At 41.0% G+C, this 21012-nt stretch overlaps 1 protein-coding gene across 1 annotated transcript; it reads right to left on the bottom strand.

Moving 5' to 3' along the window:
* Positions 1-10399: 10399 nt before the first annotated feature.
* On the bottom strand, positions 10400-12970 carry LOC116362663 (TOG array regulator of axonemal microtubules protein 1-like). The gene is made up of 4 exons (XM_031816723.1): positions 12248-12970; positions 11602-11864; positions 10846-10951; positions 10400-10694 (listed from the first exon to the last, which is right to left on the bottom strand). Exons 3-4 carry the CDS (start codon positions 10912-10914, stop codon positions 10455-10457), a joined length of 309 nt encoding a protein of 102 aa, XP_031672583.1. The 5' UTR covers positions 10915-10951; positions 11602-11864; positions 12248-12970; the 3' UTR covers positions 10400-10454.
* Positions 12971-21012: the final 8042 nt, after the last annotated feature.

Here is a 21012-nt window from a genome sequence, read left to right as displayed (position 1 = left end):
CAGAAATCGCTATGCCAATATTACTGCTGTCCATGGTCCTGAAATATACAAACAAGGCTATTTGCATATGTACGACCGTCCAAACTTGACCCCACACACAAACACACACATTGATGCTAATTTCTCACACACTTCTGAACATTGCACAACCTGCAACAAAACACTGAAAGAGCATTTTATTCCAAATGTGTTTGTGTTTAACTAAAGACCCGAAGAATGAAATCAATGTGTGGATGTTGATTGGACAATGTATATGTGCTTTGCAGAAGCCATTTTTTTGCATTCCCTGTAGCGTGTATTTTACTGGAGCATGATCAGATTGCTTTGTTTAAATCAGAAAAGTCTGGACACACCTACTCATTTAAGGGTTTTTCTTTCTTTTTACAATTTTTTACATTTTAGAATAATAGTGAAGACATCAAAACTATGAAAGAGCACAATTGGAATCATGTAGTAAGCAAAAAAGTAGCCATCCTTCTCCTTGACCACTTTGCACACTTTTGGCATTCTCTCAAACCTGTTCATGAGCTAGTCACCTGGAATGCATTTCAATTAACAGGTGTACCTTCTTAAAAGTTAATTTGTGGAATTTCTTTCCTTCTTAAAGCGTTTGGGCCAATAGGTTGTGTTGAGACAAGGAAGGGATGGTTTACAGAAGATATCCCTATTTGGTAAAAGACCAAGTCTCAAATAAGCAAAGAGAAACAACAGTCCATCGTTACTTAAGACATGAAGGTCAGTCAATAAGGAACATTTCAAGAACTTTGAAAGATTCTTGTAGTGCAGTCGCAAAAACCATGAAGCGTTATGATGAATCTGGCTCTCAGATTCCGCGTTCAGCGGTCATTGTCACAAGCTTTCTAGCTACCACCGATCTACGTTTCTTTTTCCATTTGTTTTGTCTTGATTGTACACACACCTGGTTTACATTCCCTCATTACTAGACTGGGTGTGGCTCTCGACCCGAAACCTGCCCCTCTGCCTGCCCTACCGAAAGCTGGGTCCGCGGTTTGTGGGGCCATTTAATGTCCTGAGGAGACTGAACGAGGTGTGTTACAGGTTACAGCTCCCACCCGATTACCGTATTAACCCCTCAATCATGTGTGTCACTTCAGGCTGGTGGTGGCTGGTCCGCTCCAGGAGTCTGAGGTGCGGGAGGTTCCTCTGCCCCCTCTGGACATCGAGGATTCGAGGCATCGGGCGAGGGGCCTTCAGTAACTTGTGGAGTGGAAGGGGCACGGTCCATAGGAGGCATGCTGGGTTCTGGTGGAGGACGTGTTGGACAATTAAATTCTGCAGGATTTCCACTGTCTCCGTTCGGATCGCCCTGCACCTCGCCCTCTGGGTGGTCCCCAAGGTTGGTGTTGGTGCGCTGCTGGAGCCCCGCGTCAAGGGGGGGGGGGGGGGGGGGGTACTGTCACGACTTCCCCCGAAGTCGGTTCCTTTCCTTGTTCAGGCATCGTTCGGCGGTAGACTTCACCGGTCTTCTAGCAATCGCCGATCCACCTTTCATTTTCCATTTGTTTTGTCTTGTTTTCCCACACACCTGGTTTACATTTCCTCATTGCTTGACGTGTATATAACCCTCTGTTCCCCCCATGTCTGTGTGTGGAATTGTTTGTTGTAAAGTGTATGTGCACTTCAGACTGGTTTGCGATGGGTTATTTCAACCCATATTTTGTTGTTCTGGGTGCTGTGGTTTTCTCCTCATTAAACTGCTCCGGTTATAACCCAGTTCTGCTCTCCTACGCCTGACTTCCCTGCAGCCCATTACGCACCTCCTAAAGATCAATATCTTAGGTCTTGTACCATTGATTTTTCCAAGCGCTGGGATGTGCAGAACTTAGAACGTGGAGTTAATGAAATGCCCAGGAAATGGCACAGAAAATGTGGGGCGGCCTCTCCATAAAAGTCAATGGCCACACACCAATAAATGGATTTGACAGTCAAATTATTACTTAAATAGCAGTCAACTGTTGTCACTGTTGTTATTCTATAGAGGGTGGTGATTCGTTTAGGTTAACTAACAAAAAAAGTGGTCTGGTCCCTTTTCCATGATGAAAGCCTCCCGAAATTAAAATCCAATATTCCAAAATATAGATATAAGCCTTCAAGTACTCATCTAACCAACTTCTTCAGGGCCAACCAGTCCCCCTGTCGCCCTGAAACCCAAACCCCATAAGAAGCCCAAATACGATCTGCCCTTGCCCAGTATACATACAAGGTCAGGGGACAACACTGGTTTTTCATCTTGTAGTTCAACTTATTTTATACACAGTTTAAAGGGATAGTTCATGCAAATTACAAAATGACTTAAGTTACGTTTACATTTCATTTCAAACCCAATGCATCCAAAGTGTACATTAGTCTTTCCTGGTTCATAACATATTTTTTGGTCCCTTTCAGATCACAGCCATATCATCAGTGGGCGTCATGCTTGTAGGAGACATGAATTATCTGTGAGATTCAGTGAACAAGGCTAGAAGGTGAGATTCCATCTCTCTTAACTGCTCATTGTACTGAATAGATAATCATGAGCTAACATTGTACCACCTTATTTGCTGTAACAGACAGTTAGTATTCTAGGGAAGCAAGGCATTTGTGTAGAATGTGCATTGTAGAGTATGTTCATTGCATTCTTTATCATAGAAAGAGTCTGTTCTAGTCATTCATCTAATCTTGTCATTCGATTTCTATGGTATTTCTCTCCATTAGGACTGGGTTTTGGCTCCTACGGGTTACTCTGCCTTCTACTGTGATGGAGAATGCCTCTACCCTCTGTGTTCCTGCATAAACTCCACCATCCACACTATGATCCAACTAGTGGTCAGTATGCACTACTACACCCTCTCACATGAACGCTAACATTACGGTTTCAGTGGGAAAGACGGGAAATGGTTCAGACATTAATGGCAAATATAAAAAAACTAAGATACCGAAGTTACCGGAGTCTACAATGGCAGACTGTTAATGTAGGGATAGTGAGAAGTTATACCTCCAGGAAGAGTAAATGGTCATAAATCAAATAGATGAAAAGACAGAAACAAAAATGTTTTTGAACTACAACTTATTTTATTTTAAAATGTCAAATTCAGTGCAAAGTAATGTAGTGCATTGGTGTCTAGATCCCTGTTGGGTGGCAAAGTGTCACAATAATCCTGTGGGGAGAGTAAACAAGAGAATACATTAAATTAATGCGTGTTAACTAATCAGGGTTAACAACGCACTTCAAGTCCTAAATTCCTTCAAAGAGAGAGAGAAGGAGAAAGGAGTATGGTCCCTGCAGTAGGACTACATGCTGGCACATGAGGTTCTCCAAGTGGTACTCCAGGAGGCTGGAGAGCTCAGTGACCAGAGACTCTGGGTTAAAGTACCAGGCCAGCTGCTGGCCAACATGTCATCTAGCAGAGCCATCAGCCCGCCCCTGTAGAGAACCCCACACACACATAGAAAATGGCTCTGAGTTACTAGCTTATCAAGAGGAGAGAGACAATTAGAAATACTCCCCCTAAAATGGCATTGAAACCTGGTTAAACATGAATAAGGAAGTCAAAAGGAAGTACACTAAGAATATGGAAGTAAACAGGAAGTAACCTCTTGACTCTTACATTGAGCAGCAGTAGGATTCTATCAGCCTCTGGCTCCATGTTGGCAGCAGTGGGCAGGAAGGAGTACAGGAGAGCATACAGACGCTCCACGAACCCACCAGGGTGCTAAAGGAAACAAAGGAGGAGAAAAGATAAGAGAAGAGATGAGGAATTTAAGTGAAACTGCTAATAGAGCGATATCAAAACATGTTCCAGTGAGATGCTACTTACCACCATCAGGGACTTCTGAGCTGTCATCATCCCAAACAGCACCAGCTCAAAGAGGACATCTATCATGTTCACATGATGGATCTAGGACAAGAAAACACGTTTGGAGAAAATAGGAATGATTTCATAATATCAGCTACTGTGATGTATAAAAGACATGCATGTGGAAGAACTCAGTGAGACTTGAAAGAGTTAATGAACTCACCTTTGCCTCAGCCAGCTCCCTCTCAATGTCATTCCGCTTGGAGGGGTCACTCAGGTAGTCCACAAAGTCATTATAGGTACTGATGAATTTGGCCTCGTCCTATGACAAAGAAAAGAGCATCTTAGTGAACAGAACACATTTCCCCTCAGGGACGCTCTCTTTCCCTTGAAAGAGAGTGAGTTACCATGTGGTTGGCCTGAACAAGGCCGCCCAGGAGGACCTTTCCCGCCACAAACAGATGGTTCCTGCTCAGGGTGGAACCAAGCAGGGTCTAGGGAAGAGGGAAGAGTTAGGGTGAGACATCTTCCTCTTGGAGACAGAACAAGAAGTCACAGAGACAAAAAGAACAGTGGGTCCACGCACAGTGAAGGCCTGGCGCAAGGAGACGAGCCTCAGGGCGATGTCCTCCACTCTCTTGGTGGTAAGGTAGAGGCTGTGAAAGGGAGGGAATGAAGCATGTCAACCATTAGAGTCAATGGGGGATAACAGCATTATGACCACTATCCTTCAGCATTTGACAAGCTCAGACTACACAGACATTTAGAGGAACTCACTTTAGCAGAGGAACCTCCCTCTCCTCAGGCAGCAGGTCCTCCTCCCAGCCCTACGACAACAAAACAAGCATTCAAAATCAGTGACCAGTGCAATGACATAACAAACAATCGGTCAATGGAAGGATCTTAATGCTCCTAGTCAATAGTATGTGTGTGTAACGTCTGACCTCATAGCAGTTGTGGCCCTCAGGCTCTGGGTCAGTGAACTGCTGAGTGGTGGGAGTAGAGAAGGAGGCAGCCTCCGACCACGCCGAAGAGGATAGAAGCCCGTCCAGCCCCATGTGGAGAGTGGCGTACACCACTGAGACATCAGTCTGCTGCTCAAAACACACACAGCACACCGGTTTACCACACACACACACGTTATTAGAAAACACACCAAATCGAATGCAAAAATGCCCAGTAATGTCTAGTCTATATACATAGGAAATCGTTTATTTACCTGGTAGCAGCCAAGCGTCACGTCCACAGACGTCTCGTGGCGGAGGTGAGACGCATAGTGGGTCACCCTGCCAGCCACACGCTGACAAAGAGAGAATACATATTAAGGCCAAATGGAATAAGTGAAGAAAAGCCTAATCTACTACTGTTTCAGTAGTATTTACGTCTTACCTGGATCCAAGTGATGGACTGCACTTTGGTGGCACAGTAGGGGATGCCCTCTGGACTAAGCCTGGCTGTCTCCTTGGAGATGGCCCACACCAGTTGAGTCTCCAGGCCTCTCACCCTACTCACGTGGTGCATCCTCACCACCACCTGCTGTTGAGATAAACAACAAGACAACATCAACAAAACCACTTCGGCAATTACTGTGACACATTTCCATCAAGATCAAATGACTGACAATATAGATTATGATTAGGTTGTTACAAAGACACATACCTGGGATCCCCCACGCATGTAGGTGATGATGGGGCTGATGAACTGGAAAGTTCTCCAAGCTTTAACCACCGGACCGGCATTGTTCTGCACATTACAATACATTCATGCTGGAAACAGTAAACATTGTAACAGTGATGTGACTGTGTGTGTGTGTGGGGGGGGGGGGGGGGGGGTCTCTTACCCTGATCACAACAGGCCCACAGTACTGGGGGCTGAACCTAATCGGAATCAACTGCCAATTGCCAGTGGCCTCCTAAAGCAGAAAGCAGACAAGAGATTTGTTTCATGTTAAAGAGACACAACTTGAATATCTGGGATATTTTTCAAACATAAAACCCCAAACTTTCAGAAAATTGTACCTCAAGGATAGTCTGCACATCTGGCACATCCTCAAGGATGATAGCAGCATTCTGGACATCAAGGAGGACTGGCAGCTGTGGAACATCTGGCACATCATCCAATGGCACATCCAACTGGACCTCATCCAGGACAGTTGTTTCTAAAATGAGGAACATTGGAATATAAAATAAACTATTGTTAGGACATAAAAAAAAATAGCAAGATTGCTAATACTAAATACTAAGTCGATTGCTTAGCAACAGTTACTAGAGTTAATGTTAGCTAGCAAGCTACAACATCTCGAGCACTAGCATTTTTGCCAAGTCTGAATGATAGAAATACACAACATTTCGCAAATTATAATGACATTGTTAAATGTAGTAAAATAAGAGTTGTAAACTCCACATACCCTCTTCGAAGTCGCTGTCGCTGTCCACCTGTCGACGATCACGAACCCTGCAAAACAGAAAAAGACAAGAAAAACAAGCCACAAATGAATTTGAACAACCTGTCGACGCAGTAGGCCGCCGACGTCCACGCACTCTCTCCGCCAGTCTTGAAAAGCACCCAGGCATTTTCCAGTCGATTGTTCTCAGGTCTCAAAAATCAAACAAGTTTGTTGTCAGCAGCAAAGTTGTTGTTTTCGCACCGAAAACGTTCCATAGAACGTCGGTTAGATGTCTCTTGGCAACACACGTTCGAAAATGATTGTTTACAAAATTGACAACTGTGTTGCCATAGAAATTAGTTTGGAATTCTGATTCCCTTTAGAATCCCTTAAAATTGCTTGTCATCATTCTAGTGACGTCGACGTGCTCCTTCGTAGCTCAGTTGAAAAGAGCATGACGTGTTGCAAACATTGCTAAGAAGATAGATAATGATTTCAGGGATTTTTGTGATGACGAGTTATCTGAAATTGAGATAAAAGACTGATTGGTCAAAAGAGCAATTACTTTTAGAATAACTGTCTTCAAAGTAATGACTCGGGACGTCGGGGTGAATATGAACGCTTCTTTTAGTAATATTACTTGTTCACGTTACATTTAAGAACTTTAGATTCTACAGAGCAGTGCAGGTAAAATGCTAGCGGAAAGGTCAGCTTAATCACTTTGCACCTGCACATAACTGGCGCGTTCTCGCTCTCATTCCTGTCGCAAGGCATTCTGGAACTTGCAGTCAAAAGCGTAAGTCAATACTAACCAATACAATTACATATGTAAATAACTGTAAAGAAATATCTTTAATTACAGCTCAATGAATTAACTTAAACTGGAACACATTAAAGTTACAACAATTACTCAAAACAATGACTGAATTGGGCTGCCTGTCTCAACGAAGCCATAGAAACCTGGACATGCTCCAACTGAAATGTTCCCTCCTGTCAGCACTGATGTTGAATGGCATTAAATACACTTTTTTTGTTCTCTCTCATCCCCTGTAGGTTTGTTGAACATTAGTGGAAATGAAACTCCAGCACACTGGTAGCACTAAAGACGTGTGAGTATAACTTTTCCAGGTGAGTTTAACCTGCCTGTGGGTGCAGTGGGGATATTCCTGGGAGGTCTACTGATGAAGAGGTATAAAGCTTGGCGTTGTGTCTGGAGCCTAGCTGTCTTTCGTCACCTCCTTCATGGCCTACCTCCTCCTCCCTCTGCAGTCTGGCACTAAGTGTGACAACGTTCAGGTGGCTGGTCTGACCGTGTCCTACAACAAGTAAATATGACATCTGATTGGTTGGTTGGTGGGTTGATAAAAACAAAAGTTTTGATCAGTGGAATATGAGGGAGAGCTAGACCAAAACACACATGGGCTTGTGCCGGGGCTCCCTCTTGTGGGAATATACAGTATGGTTGTTACAGAGCCAGGATTCCTGGCTGTTTTGTCACTGTGCGTATGTCAATGATAGTTCAGCAACAATTATTTAAACATCATTATTACCAGCCATTTTCTCTGTCCCCAGGTCCCCTGGTGTACGATGGCAGCCTGTTGTCAGAATGTAACGGAGACTGCTCCTCCTTGGCTGGGGAGTGGGACCCTGAGTGTTCAGACAACGGCATCACTTACACCTCCCCCTGCCTCGCAGGCTGCGCCAGCTTTACAGGTTACGGCAAGAACACGTACCAATACTATTAATGTACTGAGTGTACAAAACATTCACAGGGATGCTGGCTCATGTTGACTCCAATGCTTCCCACAGTTGTGTCAAGTTGGCTGTATGTCTTTTGAGTGGTGGACCATTCTTGATACACATGGGAAACTGTTGAGCGTAAAAAACCCAGCAGCGTTGCAGTTCTTGACACAAACGGGTACCCCTGGCACCTACTACCATGCACCGTTGAAAGGCATGTAAATATTTTGTCTTGCCCATTCACCCTCTGAATGGCACACATACACAATCCATGTCTCAATTGTCTCAAGCCTTACAATATACTTAAAAAAATAACTTTATTGTATGTTCATTCATATCATGTTCTTTCAGAAGGGCCTCTCGCAACATTTCACAACTGCTCATGCCTCACAATTTGCAAGTGATATTAAGAACTCTCATGACCACCTTCTCTAAACTGTCTTGAAATACAACTCTCTTTCTGTTGTTTATGTTTTTGTGGGATGAATCTTACCTGTTTATTGTAATATGTTTCCTCCCAGCAGGCCTGCAGAGTCTGAAAATAAAGGCTGCTTCTACAGAATTCCTTTGAAGATCATGAAAATAATTATGCTATGTTATGCACATTATGCACAGGCATTTACAGTATGCTAAAATGAATTTATCCTAAGATTACCTTTGTGGGACCATAAATGAACTCCGGAATGCACCAAACCCTATCCATGGTAAGATGGGGAAGTAATGCGGCGCTATATATATACGGGATGCTCTAGAGATAACAGGAATGACTTAAAGTCGCGAATGATCAATGATGGTGGAGTCGTCCAATATGCTGCAATTAGAACAGACCAACTAATCCAACCTTGGTTTACAAGTTAAATACATAGATTTGTGTAGGCATATATAAACAATCGACCACATCCATTTAAAGCAATGATTGTCAATTGAAAATGTGGTTGTTGTGTTATCCTGTTGTGTGCCTTGAGTGTCAGTCCCCTTAATCACATTATTCCAATATTTCCGAGCTCTGAATTGACACAATGAACACTTTTGCAATGATATTTGGTTAAAAATAAGAGTATGAATGACAATAAATGTATGACTTGGATTGTATGCATAATAGTGTAGTAAACAATATCACTCAGCGAAGGAACTTTTGAGGTTTGGAAAGTATCCGTTATAAGTCTCCATGACACGTATCACTTCGTTGTCTTGTTGGTAATAGTAAAAATGCACGACAGTCCACATTGTAATGGTCTAACAGGTGTTTTTCATGTTGTTTCTCACATTAAACAGACATTTGAGAACGGAATTGCTTACAGTTGTACCTACGATGCACAGACACACAAAAGCTGTACAGTGTAGTTTGAATAAACAGTTTAAATTATTTGCAGATGTATTCCCTATTATTTACAAATCTAAAGATGTATGTAAATGTAAATGAATGTGGCAGAACAGTTTAGCATAGAGTTCTTGTGGGAGTCTTGTCCTTCAGTCTTTTTGCCTCCTTGGCCTCGCTTCTCATTACATGGGATTTCCCCAGTGCCAACTTCACATGAGATGGCTGCTGTCTACTGTTATGTGGTGCTGGATGACAGATATCACTATGCCGATATTGCTGCTGTCCATGGACCTGAAATTTACAATATTGCCTATTTGCATATTTACGACCGTCCAAACTTGACCCCATTTTATTCCAAGTATGTTTGTGTTTGAATAAAGACCCGAAGAATGAAATCAATGTGTGGATGTTGATTGGACGTGTGGATGTGCTTTGCAGAAGCCTCTTTTTTTTTTTATCCCTGTAGCGTGTAATTACTGGAGCATGATCAGATTGCTTTGTTTAAACCAGAATGAAGATTTGGTCTGAGAAACAATGCCGATTATAGCATGATAGCTTTTAAAAAAATTATAAGGCAATGTATATATGACCCCCTTTCAAAGAGTCGCTCATTTATCACTTTCTTGCAGATATACAGTGCCTTCAGAAAGTGTTCATACCCCTTAACTTATTCCTCATTTTGTTTTCTTACAGCCTGAATTACAAATGAATTAAATTATAGTTGTAATTTTTTTTTTATCTCAACCAACTGCAGACAATACCCCATAATGACAAAGTGAAAACATGTTTCATTTTTTTTTCTCAAATGTATTGAAAATGAAACACAGAAATATCTAATTCACGTAAGTATTCACAATACATGTTAGAATCACCTTTGGCAGTGATTAAAGCTGTGAGTCTTTCTGGGTAAGTCTCCAAAAGCTTTGCACCCTTGGATTGTACCATATTTGCATTACCACAATATATACAGTACCAGTCAAAAGTCTGGACACACCTACTCATTTAAGGGTTTTTCTTTATTTTTACAATTTTTTACAGTTTACAATAATAGTGAACACATCAAAACTATGAAATAGCACAATTGGAATCATGTAGTAAGAAAAAAGTGTTAAACAAATCAAAATATATTTTATATAGGTTTGAATAATGGGACAATTTGTGGAAGTCCGGATCTACCCCTTAGTGAGTGTTAATTGACCCCTCTCCCTCTTTACCTCAGCCCACCGACCAGCAGGGCATTCATGACACGGGTAGGGGTGCAGCTCTGCACCATGTGACCCAGGGCAAAGTTGGCGCCCTGCCGGATGAAGGCGTTGGCCTCGCTGGCTTTGTGCAGCAGCACGCGTGCCGTCCCCTCCACCTCACAATCCATGGCCCTCTGGAGGTGGACGTACATGTCACCCAGTGTGGCCATGGCAGCACAGGGCACTGCAGAGCGCAGGTTCTTCACCTGAATCATAATAACACACACAGGACCAGCTATTAATGTTGAGCAGAACAACCCACGAACATCAGAAACATGACACAATAATTTGACTTGTTCTCCAAATGTAGCAGATTTGTGCAGATGAATGAATAGGGCAGTGAATGAATACAGCTACCTCATTTATAATGGCAAGGCAGATATCATGGAGTTTAGGCATCAGTATGTCCATGTGGTTCTGAGCCATCACACGGAGAGAGGTCAAGCCCTCGATCTTCTTCTCCCTGCAATTCAGTGAAAGAAACGTAAGCATTTTCCACAACATTTTCCAAAAACATTATAATGATGTTCATCAATTAGGACTTTGGTCTCTTAAATTCAGAAGTTTCTACGCTCTGTAGCTCAAATCTACATTTCCAAGGACACTACACTGTGCTTCCTTTAGCCTAGCTCCATTGGTCTTGTCTAGTGAATGCTCACCAGTCATCGGAGGCAGAGTGGAGCAGCTTGACGGTCTTAGTCAGGGCCTGCTCTGGGTTGGACAGGGGCTGCAATCTGGCCTGGGTCTTTATTTGGCCCTTTGGCTCACTGGCTGCCATCTTGTCTATGGGTTGACAGCAGACATCTATCTCTCTATGAACTGTATGTATTTATTTATGTATTTACTCATTTCCATATCTGTTTGTAGCTTTTAACACTAGTTCATTATGATATCATTTTAAATTTAGCACATATATTTTTGGTGCGCTCCCTGCTCAGAAGAAGGGTCCAATTAGCCTTGAGTAAAGGTTCTCACTGTGAAACAGGCAAATCAAGTGTGGCCCTGGGCTAAAGCCATTCGTGTCTCTTCCCTTCCTACTGTTTTTCTATCAATCTACCTAGCTTCATCTCCCTGTCTAATTTACATTAGTGTGAGTACATGAGAGGGACTGACCTGAGCCGGTGGCAGCCTTTGGCAAGCTAAGGAACCTTATAGGCCGAGGCAGTTTGCTCCTGGGCTTGATAGGAGGGGGGGGCAGGCCTGGGTGGGCTGTCACGCAACTTGACCGGGGTCCCAACATCCAAGTAGTCACGGAGCTCAGCAGGGGTGTTCATATCCACTGAGCTCAGTCTTCCCAGAGAGCTGGTGGCTATTTCCCCTGTGGACATGGCCGAGCCCAAACTTCTCCTGCCCACGGCCTTCACCTCATGTACCACCTTTGGTATAGACCAGAAAAGAATTCTAGGATATATTCTATCATGCTGTCAAAGAGAGTATCCTTTCTAACCTGTACCCCCGCACACTGACTTGGTACCGATACCCCCTGTATTTAGCCTCGTTATTGTTATGTCATTGTGTTACTTTAATTATTATTAATTTTTACTTTAGTTTATTTGGGAAATATTTTCTTAACTCTTCTTGAACTGCACTGTTGGTTTCACGGTAAGGGCCACACTTGTTGTGTTCGGCACATGTGACAAATACATTTTGATTTGATTTTAAGACATGGAACAACTATCTGTTTTGGCAATTTATCGGTCCAAGTATAATTCTGAACTGCAAACTTTCACATTTACAATAAATTTTAAGTCCATCCTACCTTCCAGGCCTCCTCCTTCAGGTGAGCCTCGATGTCCCTCACCTCCTCCATCAGGTCAATGGGTCCGTTGTTGTCAGCACAGCCCTGGTCCGACTGGACTTTCAGGGCTTCGACTCCCGCCTGCTCTTCTTCTTCTTGCCCCTCTTGGAGGGAGCTCCAGTTGGAGGGACGGGAACAGGCCACACGCTAATGCTGCTGAATGATTTATTTACCTGGATGGACTCCAGAGAGTTTAGATCCAGGTCGAACTTGGGCTCCGTCCACCCCCACCACGTTCTTCAGTGGGGCCAGAGCTATGTGTTCAAGCCTTCGTGGCAAAGGCCTTGGTGGAGCTTTCGGCCGCGGAATGCACTGAATAGAGGGGACGAAGTGGTGCGCGAAGGTGCTGCCAACCCCGATGAGAGCAGTCCGGACATAATTCTCATGGAGAATAGCACTTATCTTTCTTTGCTTTGCTTCCATGGCTTCTCTCTCAGCTCTCTGCATCTGCAGAAGTCTGGCATCACTGATGAAGCCATGATGGCCCTCTGGGATTGGGTAGCTCTCCTGATAGCCCTGGATCACAATGGTACAGTATGAAATGTATAGCAGAAGTGAAGTAGGCAAAATAGTTTCTACAGTGTGTCATAAAAAAAATGTAAGCTAAAGATTTTATGGATGTAGGCATACTGTATGTCTATGAAACCACAAAATAAACAGTGATATTTTTGGAAAAACGTTTGAAAAACTGATGAGCCTTACAAAACTTCATTTTCTCCCTCGATTGATAAATATTAACACTCTCAAAATAAGAACTTAACCTATCTCTGTGAGAGATCTATCATTGAAATGAGTGGAAATTAAATGTTGCTTGTCAGATGGAACCAGCAATGATATCATGGCAAGGCTTCCGTTACATTGTGATGTCATAATGGGGTCTGTTGACAGTGCTGAGCACATCAGCACATGGTGAACATTCATGAAAGCTTTTTGATTCCCATATAAAATCATAAATGTGGTGAATTTGTAAATACTATATATATATATAAACTCATCAAAAAAATAAACTCCCCTTTTTTAGGACCCTGTCTTTCAAAGATAATTTGTAAAAATCCAAGTAACTTCACAGATCTTCATTGTAAAGGGTTTAAGCACTGTTTCCCATGTTTCCCACGCACAATCCCTACATCAGTGCTCAGACTTTCCGCAATAAGCTGAGAGGCTGAACTGAGGGCTTGTAGGCCTGTTGTAAGGCAGGTCCTCATTAGACATCACCGGCAACAGCGTCACCTATGGGCACAAACCCACCGTCGCTGGACCAGACAGGACTGCCAAAAAGTGCTCTTCACTGACGAGTCGCGGTGTTGTCTCACCAGGGGTGATGGTCGGATTTACATTTATCGTTGAAGGAATGAGCATTACACCGAGGCCTGTACTCTGGAGCGAGATCGATTTGGAGGTGGAGGGTCCGTCATGGTCTGGCGCAGTGTGTCACAGCATCATCGGACTAAGCTTGTTGTCATTGCAGGCAGTCTCAACGCTGTGTATTACAGGGAAGACATCCTCCTCCCTCATGTGGTACCCTGCCTGCAGGCTCATCCTGACATAACCCTCCAGCATGACAATGACACCTGCCATACTGCTCGTTCTGTGCATGATTTCCTGCAAGACAGGGATATCAGTGTTCTGCCATGGTCAGTGAAGAGCCCGGATCTCAATCCCATTGAGCACATCTGGGATCTGTTGGATCGGAGGGTGAGAGCAAGGGCCATTCCCCACAGAAATGTCTGAGTACTTGCAGGTGCCTTGGTGGAAGAGTGGGGTAATTGTCTGTGAGTATAACAGAACTGATATTGCAGGCGAAACCCTGAGGAAAATCAAAACAGGAAGTGGCTTCTATTTTGAAAACTCCATGTTCCATAGCCTCCCTTTGCTCCATTTAAAGGGATATCAAGCAGATTCCTTTTCCTATCGCTTCCTCAGGGTGTCAATAGTCTTCAGACATAGTTTCAGGCTTTTATTTTGAAAAATGAGCCAGAAAGATAACATTGCGGCAAGTGGTCACATGAGTTTTTCTCGTGCACGCCTGATCTCGTCTGATCTCGGAAGCTAAGCAGGGTCGGGCCTGGTTAGTACTTGGATGGGAGACTTTGTCTTTGTCCGTTTTTTCCCACAAGGCTGAAATATGTGCCCTTGCTTTGAAATAAGTAAGCAAGGTTAGTTTGTATTTCATCCAACAATCTGTGCTACAAATTATGGCTACAGTATATGCAATTTCTTCTACTTTTTGAGTGACACAAAGATGCTTATCTAAATGGTGAAAATGCAACAGCTGTTAATCAGATTCACTTTGACTTTATATAGTGCACCAAGGGATAGTTTATCGCTTACGACCACACCGGCCTGAGTGAGCACTTCCTGTTTGGAAAGTTTGACAGGTGTTGGTAATTAAGTCGTGAGTGTTTGTTTGCTTGAGAGCTTTTTTGGTTATTTTCATCGTTTTTTGGAGTATAATTTAGATTTTTGCATTTGAACAAGTTTAAGTTTGGTTCGTTTTTTTCCCCCTTTGCAGTTTTGCTGCTTGGGGGAGAGTTTTTTGGGTGTTAATTTTCTTTACTATGACAGACAACATGGCAATGGCTAATGGAATGGACAAGGACAAAGAAAATGCTCAACGGAAGAAAAATGGAGATGAAGGAGAGATGAAATATGGTAAAGAATTTACGGTGGCAGTGGAGTTGATGGGAGAAGATAGGGTCACGACGATGGAGTTACTACGTGCAATTAAAGAGGTGTGTGGAGAGGTGGTGGGATGTAGAGTAAAAGGAGAAAGAAAGTACGAGGTCACGATGAGAAATGGAAAAGAGCGTTTAATGGATGGCTTTATGATTAAAGAAACAAGAATTATGGCAAGAGACATGGTTTCCAATGAACTTATAGTCTCTTTCATGAATCTGCCTGTGTATATGGAAGACAACGCTATATTGGCCAAGCTATGTAGCTGGGGTGTATCAGCAGTCTCTGAAATCAGGAGGAGAGTTTGGCCAGGGACGGAGATAGCAGATGGCACGAGATACTGCAAAGTGAAATTTACTGACACTGTGAAATCATTGCCTTACTCTACAAAGTTTGACACACTTGAAGGAGGAGAGTACTTTAGAGTTATTCATGATAAGCAGGTCAGAGTTTGTAGGCTTTGTATTCAGCCTGGTCATATTTTGAAGGACTGCCCTGAATTAAAATGTTATAAGTGTGGGAAGCAAGGGCATTATGCAAGAGAATGTTTAGGTGGAAAGGAAAGGGCATTTTGCGAAGGATGTCGCATGAGAACTGACGAGTGCAACTGTGGAGAGGTTGTGAATGAGGAGAGGAGCCAAGATCTTTTTGTGGAGACTGATGTATCACCGAGACCAGAAGAAGATGGAGGAGAGGACGTGGTGGAGGGTGGAGAGACGGAGAACGCAAGAAGGGAGAAAATCGAACAGAAGACGAACGAAATAGGGAGCAGTATGGACTCAGAAATAAGAAGAGGGAGTTTTCAGGAGGAGGGGGGGGCTGGATGGAGGAACTGGGGACTCACAGATTTTGGGGGGGACCTCGGGCTATGTGGGTGCCTCGGAAGAAGGTGAAGTGGAGGGGAGTGGGATGCTGACAATAATAAAGGAGACACAAATGGATACAGGAAGCACAACAGGCACCGGAAAGAAGAGTTTAAGTTTCAATTTCAGATTCAGATGACATGGAACAGATTGACAGAAAATGGGGAGGCTACAGGAAGAGGAAAGCGGCGGCGGAGGTGAAAAAGGACAGAAAAGGAAGAAAACATGACAACAGATAGAGGTAAATGAGAAAATATTTATTATTTTTACTATTTATCGGAATGGTTAATTTTATGTCAATAAATGCGAATGGTTTAAGAACAATGGAAAAATTTCAAAGAATAGTCAAAATGAAGAATTCTGATATTTTATGCCTTCAAGAAACACATTGGGACAATATATGTATTTTAGAAGTTAAAAAAATATGGAGAGATTTTATTTTTGTTAACAATGCCAGGGGTAATTCATGTGGTGTTGCTATTTTATTGAAGAAGGATGTGGTAGAGAATGTGAAACATATATATAATGATAATAATGGGAGGATTTTAATTTTGGATTTTGAATATATGAGTATGGTTTTTAGAATTATAAATATTTACGCGCCTAATAATGAAATAGAGCGCAAAGATTTATTTTTAGAATTAGGGAAATGGTGTGAGGGGAATTGTATTGTAGTTGGGGATTTTAATGTTAAAATGGATAGACTGGATATGACAAGAGGAGCTATTTTTAGAAGTGATGTATCTAGGGGGGTTTTAAAGAAGATGATGTTAGAAAAAGGAATAATTGATATGTGGAGAGAGGAAAATCCAGACAAAAGAGAATTTTCTAGAAGGCAGGTGGTTTTAGGGGATTTGAAACAAACAAGGATAGATCTGGTTTTAGTAAAAGAAGGTTTAAGGAATTTTATGAAAGATATTAAGTATGTTTTTACAACTTTTAGTGATCATGCAGGTTTAACATGTTCAGTGGGTTTAGATAAGGAAAGAACAGGGGGTGGAATATGGTGTATGAATGCAGGGTATTTAGAAGATGAGGAATATGGGAAACAAATTAAATCTTTGATAGCATGTGAAATGGAGGATAAGCAGAAAGAGAATGATAAGTGTTTATGGTGGGACAAGGTTAAGGAAAAAATAAAAGGTTTTAGTATAAGATATGCAAGGAAAAAGAGGGGAAAGATGAAAAGAGAAGAAAATGAGTTGAGGGCTAGATTGGATGAAGAAATGGGGAAGTGTGACAGTGAACTTAATCATAATATAGAAACGTTTTTAGATTTAAAAGCAAAACTGAGTAAATATGAAATAGATAAGTGTAAGGGTGCAATTATAAGAAGTAAGGCAAAGTATGTTTTGGAGGGGGAGAAATGTACTTCATTTTTTCTTGGTTTAGAGAAGAATAAACAGAGGAGAACATATATGAGAGATTGAAAATGTAAAGGGTGAAGTTGTCAATGATTATGTAGAGATATTAGAAACAGTGCAGAATTTTTACAAGGATTTATTTAAGAAAGGGGAGGTGGATGAGGGGTGTGTAAAGGAGATATTGGATAGTGTGGATGTGCAAATTGATGTTGAGGATAAACAAATGTGTGTTGGGAAGATAACAGTGAATAAAGATAAAGATGCGATAAAGGGGTTACAAGTAAATAAGAGTCCTGGAGTGGATGGAATAATTGCAGAATTTTATAAAATATATGAACGTTTTTTAGCACCTATTTTATTGGAAGTGTATCAATATATGGAGGATAATAATAGTGTTTCAGAATCTATGGTGACAGGGCTGATAACGATTTTATATAAAAATAAGTGGAGCAAATTGAAACTGGAGAATTATAAGCCAATTAGTTTATTAAATTCAGATTATACGATTTTAGCTAAGATACTGGCAAATAGAATGAAGCAAGTTTTAAATGATATTATAGCACCTACACAGAATTATAGTGTGCCTGGTAGAGATATTGCTGATACAATTAGAGATGTGATAAATAAAATGAATCATGATAAGATAGGGGGAATAGTGTTAAGCATAGATTTAAATAAAGCCTTTGATAGGGTAGAACATGATTTTATGTTTAGGGTAATGGATAAATATGGTTTTGGTAATAGAATAATAGGATGGATAAAATTATTATATAAGAAGGCATAAAGTAGGGTGAAGTGTAATGGGGTTTTTACTGATTATTTTATTCTTGAGATCTGTGAGACAGGGGTGCCCTTTATCAGCTTTATTATGAGTTTTATCAGTAGAACCTTTAGCAGCATTTCTTAAAAAATATCATCTTATACATTGTGTACAGACTCCACAAGGAGGTTTTAGTTTGATTCATCAATACGCAGATGATACCACTATAACAGTTAGAGATGAGGGAAGTGTTAAAAGGGTGATGGAGTGTTTTAAAGTATATGGACAAGCATCAGGGGCAAAGGTTAACATGGAGAAGTCAGTTGTAATGTATATTGGGAAGATTAATGAGGGAAATTTTACTTTTAAGGTGGTAAACGATTATTTTAAGGTGTTAGGAGTTTTTTTAGGGGTGAAGGAAATGGAAGCTAGGGATTTGACATGGAGTGGTGTAATAAATAAAGTTAGAAAGGTGGTAAATATGTGGAGGGGGAGGTCTTTGAAGTTAAAAGGGAAAGTCATTGTGATAAATTCCTTGTTGATGTCAATTTTTATTTACGTAATTAATGTTTTGGATATGCCAGAATGGGTTTTATCTGAAATGAATACGATTTTGGTACATTTTTTATGGGATGGGAAGGGGGTGAAAATAGCTTTTAAAACTTTGATTGCAGGTTATGAGGAGGGGGGGTTGAAGTTGGTAGATTTAAGTGTAAGGAAAACAGCAATTAGAGTAAAAACGGTACAGAAATATTTATTTGGTGAATTGGGATTATGGGTGGAAAAGGTTTTTTAAAGATTATTTGCAAGAGGTAGGGAGGGTGGGGGACAATGGTTTATTGATGAGTATGAAGAAGGAAATGGTAGGTAATATATCATTGTTTTATAGAGAAGTATTTGAGGCTTGGGGGCAATTTTTACCAAATATTTCTTAATGTACCATTTTAGAAAATATTTTAAATCAGCCGATATTTTTAAATCCAAAGATAAAGTGTAATAATATGACGTTGTTTTGTAAATATTTTATGAGGGCTGGGATGAGGCAGATAGGTGACATAGTATATGAGTTAATTCCTGGGTTCCTTCCGTTTCAAGCAATATATGATAATGTGGTTGAAATAGATGAAGAGATAAGTAAAACTACTGTGGAGAATATGTATAAGAAAATATTAGAATGTATTCCTGGGGAGTGGGTGATTTTAATAAATAAAGGGGTGGCTAAAAGAGCGAGGGGTTTACCGGTTTTATATTCTGAAAGTAATGGGGAGAAACATGATTTCAGGTTTAAAAGTTAAAATGGTTTATAGTAAATGTATTTTAAAAGAGATAAAAGTTCCTGCTTCGGAAAAAGTGTGGTCTAGGGTGTTTGCAAATATGGATGTGAAATCAATATGGAAGAATGTAAATGTAAAATATAATTCTATAGAGTGTGAAGACAACGATTTTAAATTGAAACATAATAGGATTTTTACAAATGTGGTTTTGCATCAAATAAATAGGGATATCAAAAGAGAATGTGATATTTGTGGTATTGAGGAACATTTTATGCACTTTTTTAGTGAATGTAGCAGGTTAAAAGATTTATGAGTTTTTAAAAGGGCTTTTAGTAAAACATTCGGGGGAGGAGATTTTGAATGAGGTGGAATGGAGAAGATTCTTTCTTTGGGATTAATGGGAAAAGTAAAGTTTTGAATTTTAATTTGGTTAATTATGTTTTAAGTCATGCTAGATACGCTGTAAGATTAAGAAGGAACATGGGTCATTATGAAGGGAAATGTGTGAGTGTGGAAGGTCTTTTTAGGAGGATTTTAGAAAGGATACAGAGATAATATATAAATACGGTGGAGGACATTTTGAAAAACTGTTTGTGTGGGGGAGTACTTTTGAAATTCTGTCAAATGGGAAACTTGTATTTAATTACTAATTGTTATTAGTGAATGATTGTGTTTTAAATTTATTTTTTTCCCTCTTTTCTGATTTTGTAAAAGGGTGAATTGTTCATCCTTAATTAATATTGGCTGAATGTTGTAAATGTGTTTTTTCATAATAAAAAATAAAAGTATGCCTGATCTCGGAAACTAAGCAGGGTCGGGCCTGGTTAGTACTTGGATGGGAGACCGCCTGGGAATACCAGGTGCTGTAAGCGTTTTGCTCCAGCAGAGGGTTCTCGTGTCATGCGTGGAGCAACTGCCTTTTATTTATCACCCTAATGTTATCTTTTTATTGGACTAAATGCAGTTAGTGCTTCCCTGCCCTGATCAAATCAAATAATGGACAGTGAGTTTCCCTCAAAATCTAGGCAGTGCATTCAGCATTTGTTTTTAGGCTAGGAGACTGTCAATGTCTGTAGTCCATTAGGGCCCTGTAAAATCCCTTCAATGTTTCTCCATTTACATTTCCCCGTTTGTCCCTGCATCTATAGGTTTTCGCTCTCTAAAATGTACACCTTTTTAATAGAAATAGAACATCCAATCATGTTATATGTCCACGACAACGTTTAAAACCCTAGCAGGAAACCAATTAAGACATATCGATTTTGGGGTGTAGTTACCCTTTAACTAGGCATGTCAGATAAGAATGACGGCCTAGGAACTGCCTTGTTCAGGGGCAGATTTTTACCTTCTCGGCTCCGGGATTTGATCTTGCAACCTTCTGGTTACTAGTCCAACGCTCTACCCACCTGCCCGCCCAAGATTGAACTCGTATAATATTATAAATAAAATGCACTTCTTTCAATAAAGCGTTTCACATTCTCCACTGGTTGAAATACTATCCTGTCCTCAGATTAATGGAGTTAGATATGCATACGTTTTTTCCCCTGTATGAATTACAAATCAATCATGTTTAGTCTATTGTATAGTTACAATGTGTAATCATTGATATCCCAGGAGCAGTAAACACTGAAGTGTATAATTGTAATACATACGTGCAGACACCGCATCGTTTTATATGACTGAAAGTGTCTGTCATACCAGAACCACACCTTTCTTTGCCAAGGAAGAGTACATGATCGGTGAATATATTCAATGTACAGGCTACAAGATGGCAATCTCATACGTGGTA

The sequence above is a fragment of the Oncorhynchus kisutch genome, unplaced genomic scaffold (assembly GCF_002021735.2).
Source record: "Oncorhynchus kisutch isolate 150728-3 unplaced genomic scaffold, Okis_V2 scaffold860, whole genome shotgun sequence".
Taxonomy (NCBI): domain Eukaryota; kingdom Metazoa; phylum Chordata; class Actinopteri; order Salmoniformes; family Salmonidae; genus Oncorhynchus; species Oncorhynchus kisutch.
The sequence above is the reverse complement of the archived record's forward strand: the minus strand, read 5'-3'. Positions and strand labels throughout refer to the sequence as shown.

Coding starts and splice junctions, on each gene's coding strand:
- LOC116362663 (XM_031816723.1), bottom strand. CDS start 10,914: ATGGCTCAGAACCACATGGACATACTGATGCCTAAACTCCATGATATC. Junction 10,695..10,845: donor GCCTTGCCATTATAAATGAG/GTAGCTGTATTC, acceptor ATTATGATTCAG/GTGAAGAACCTGCGCTCTGC.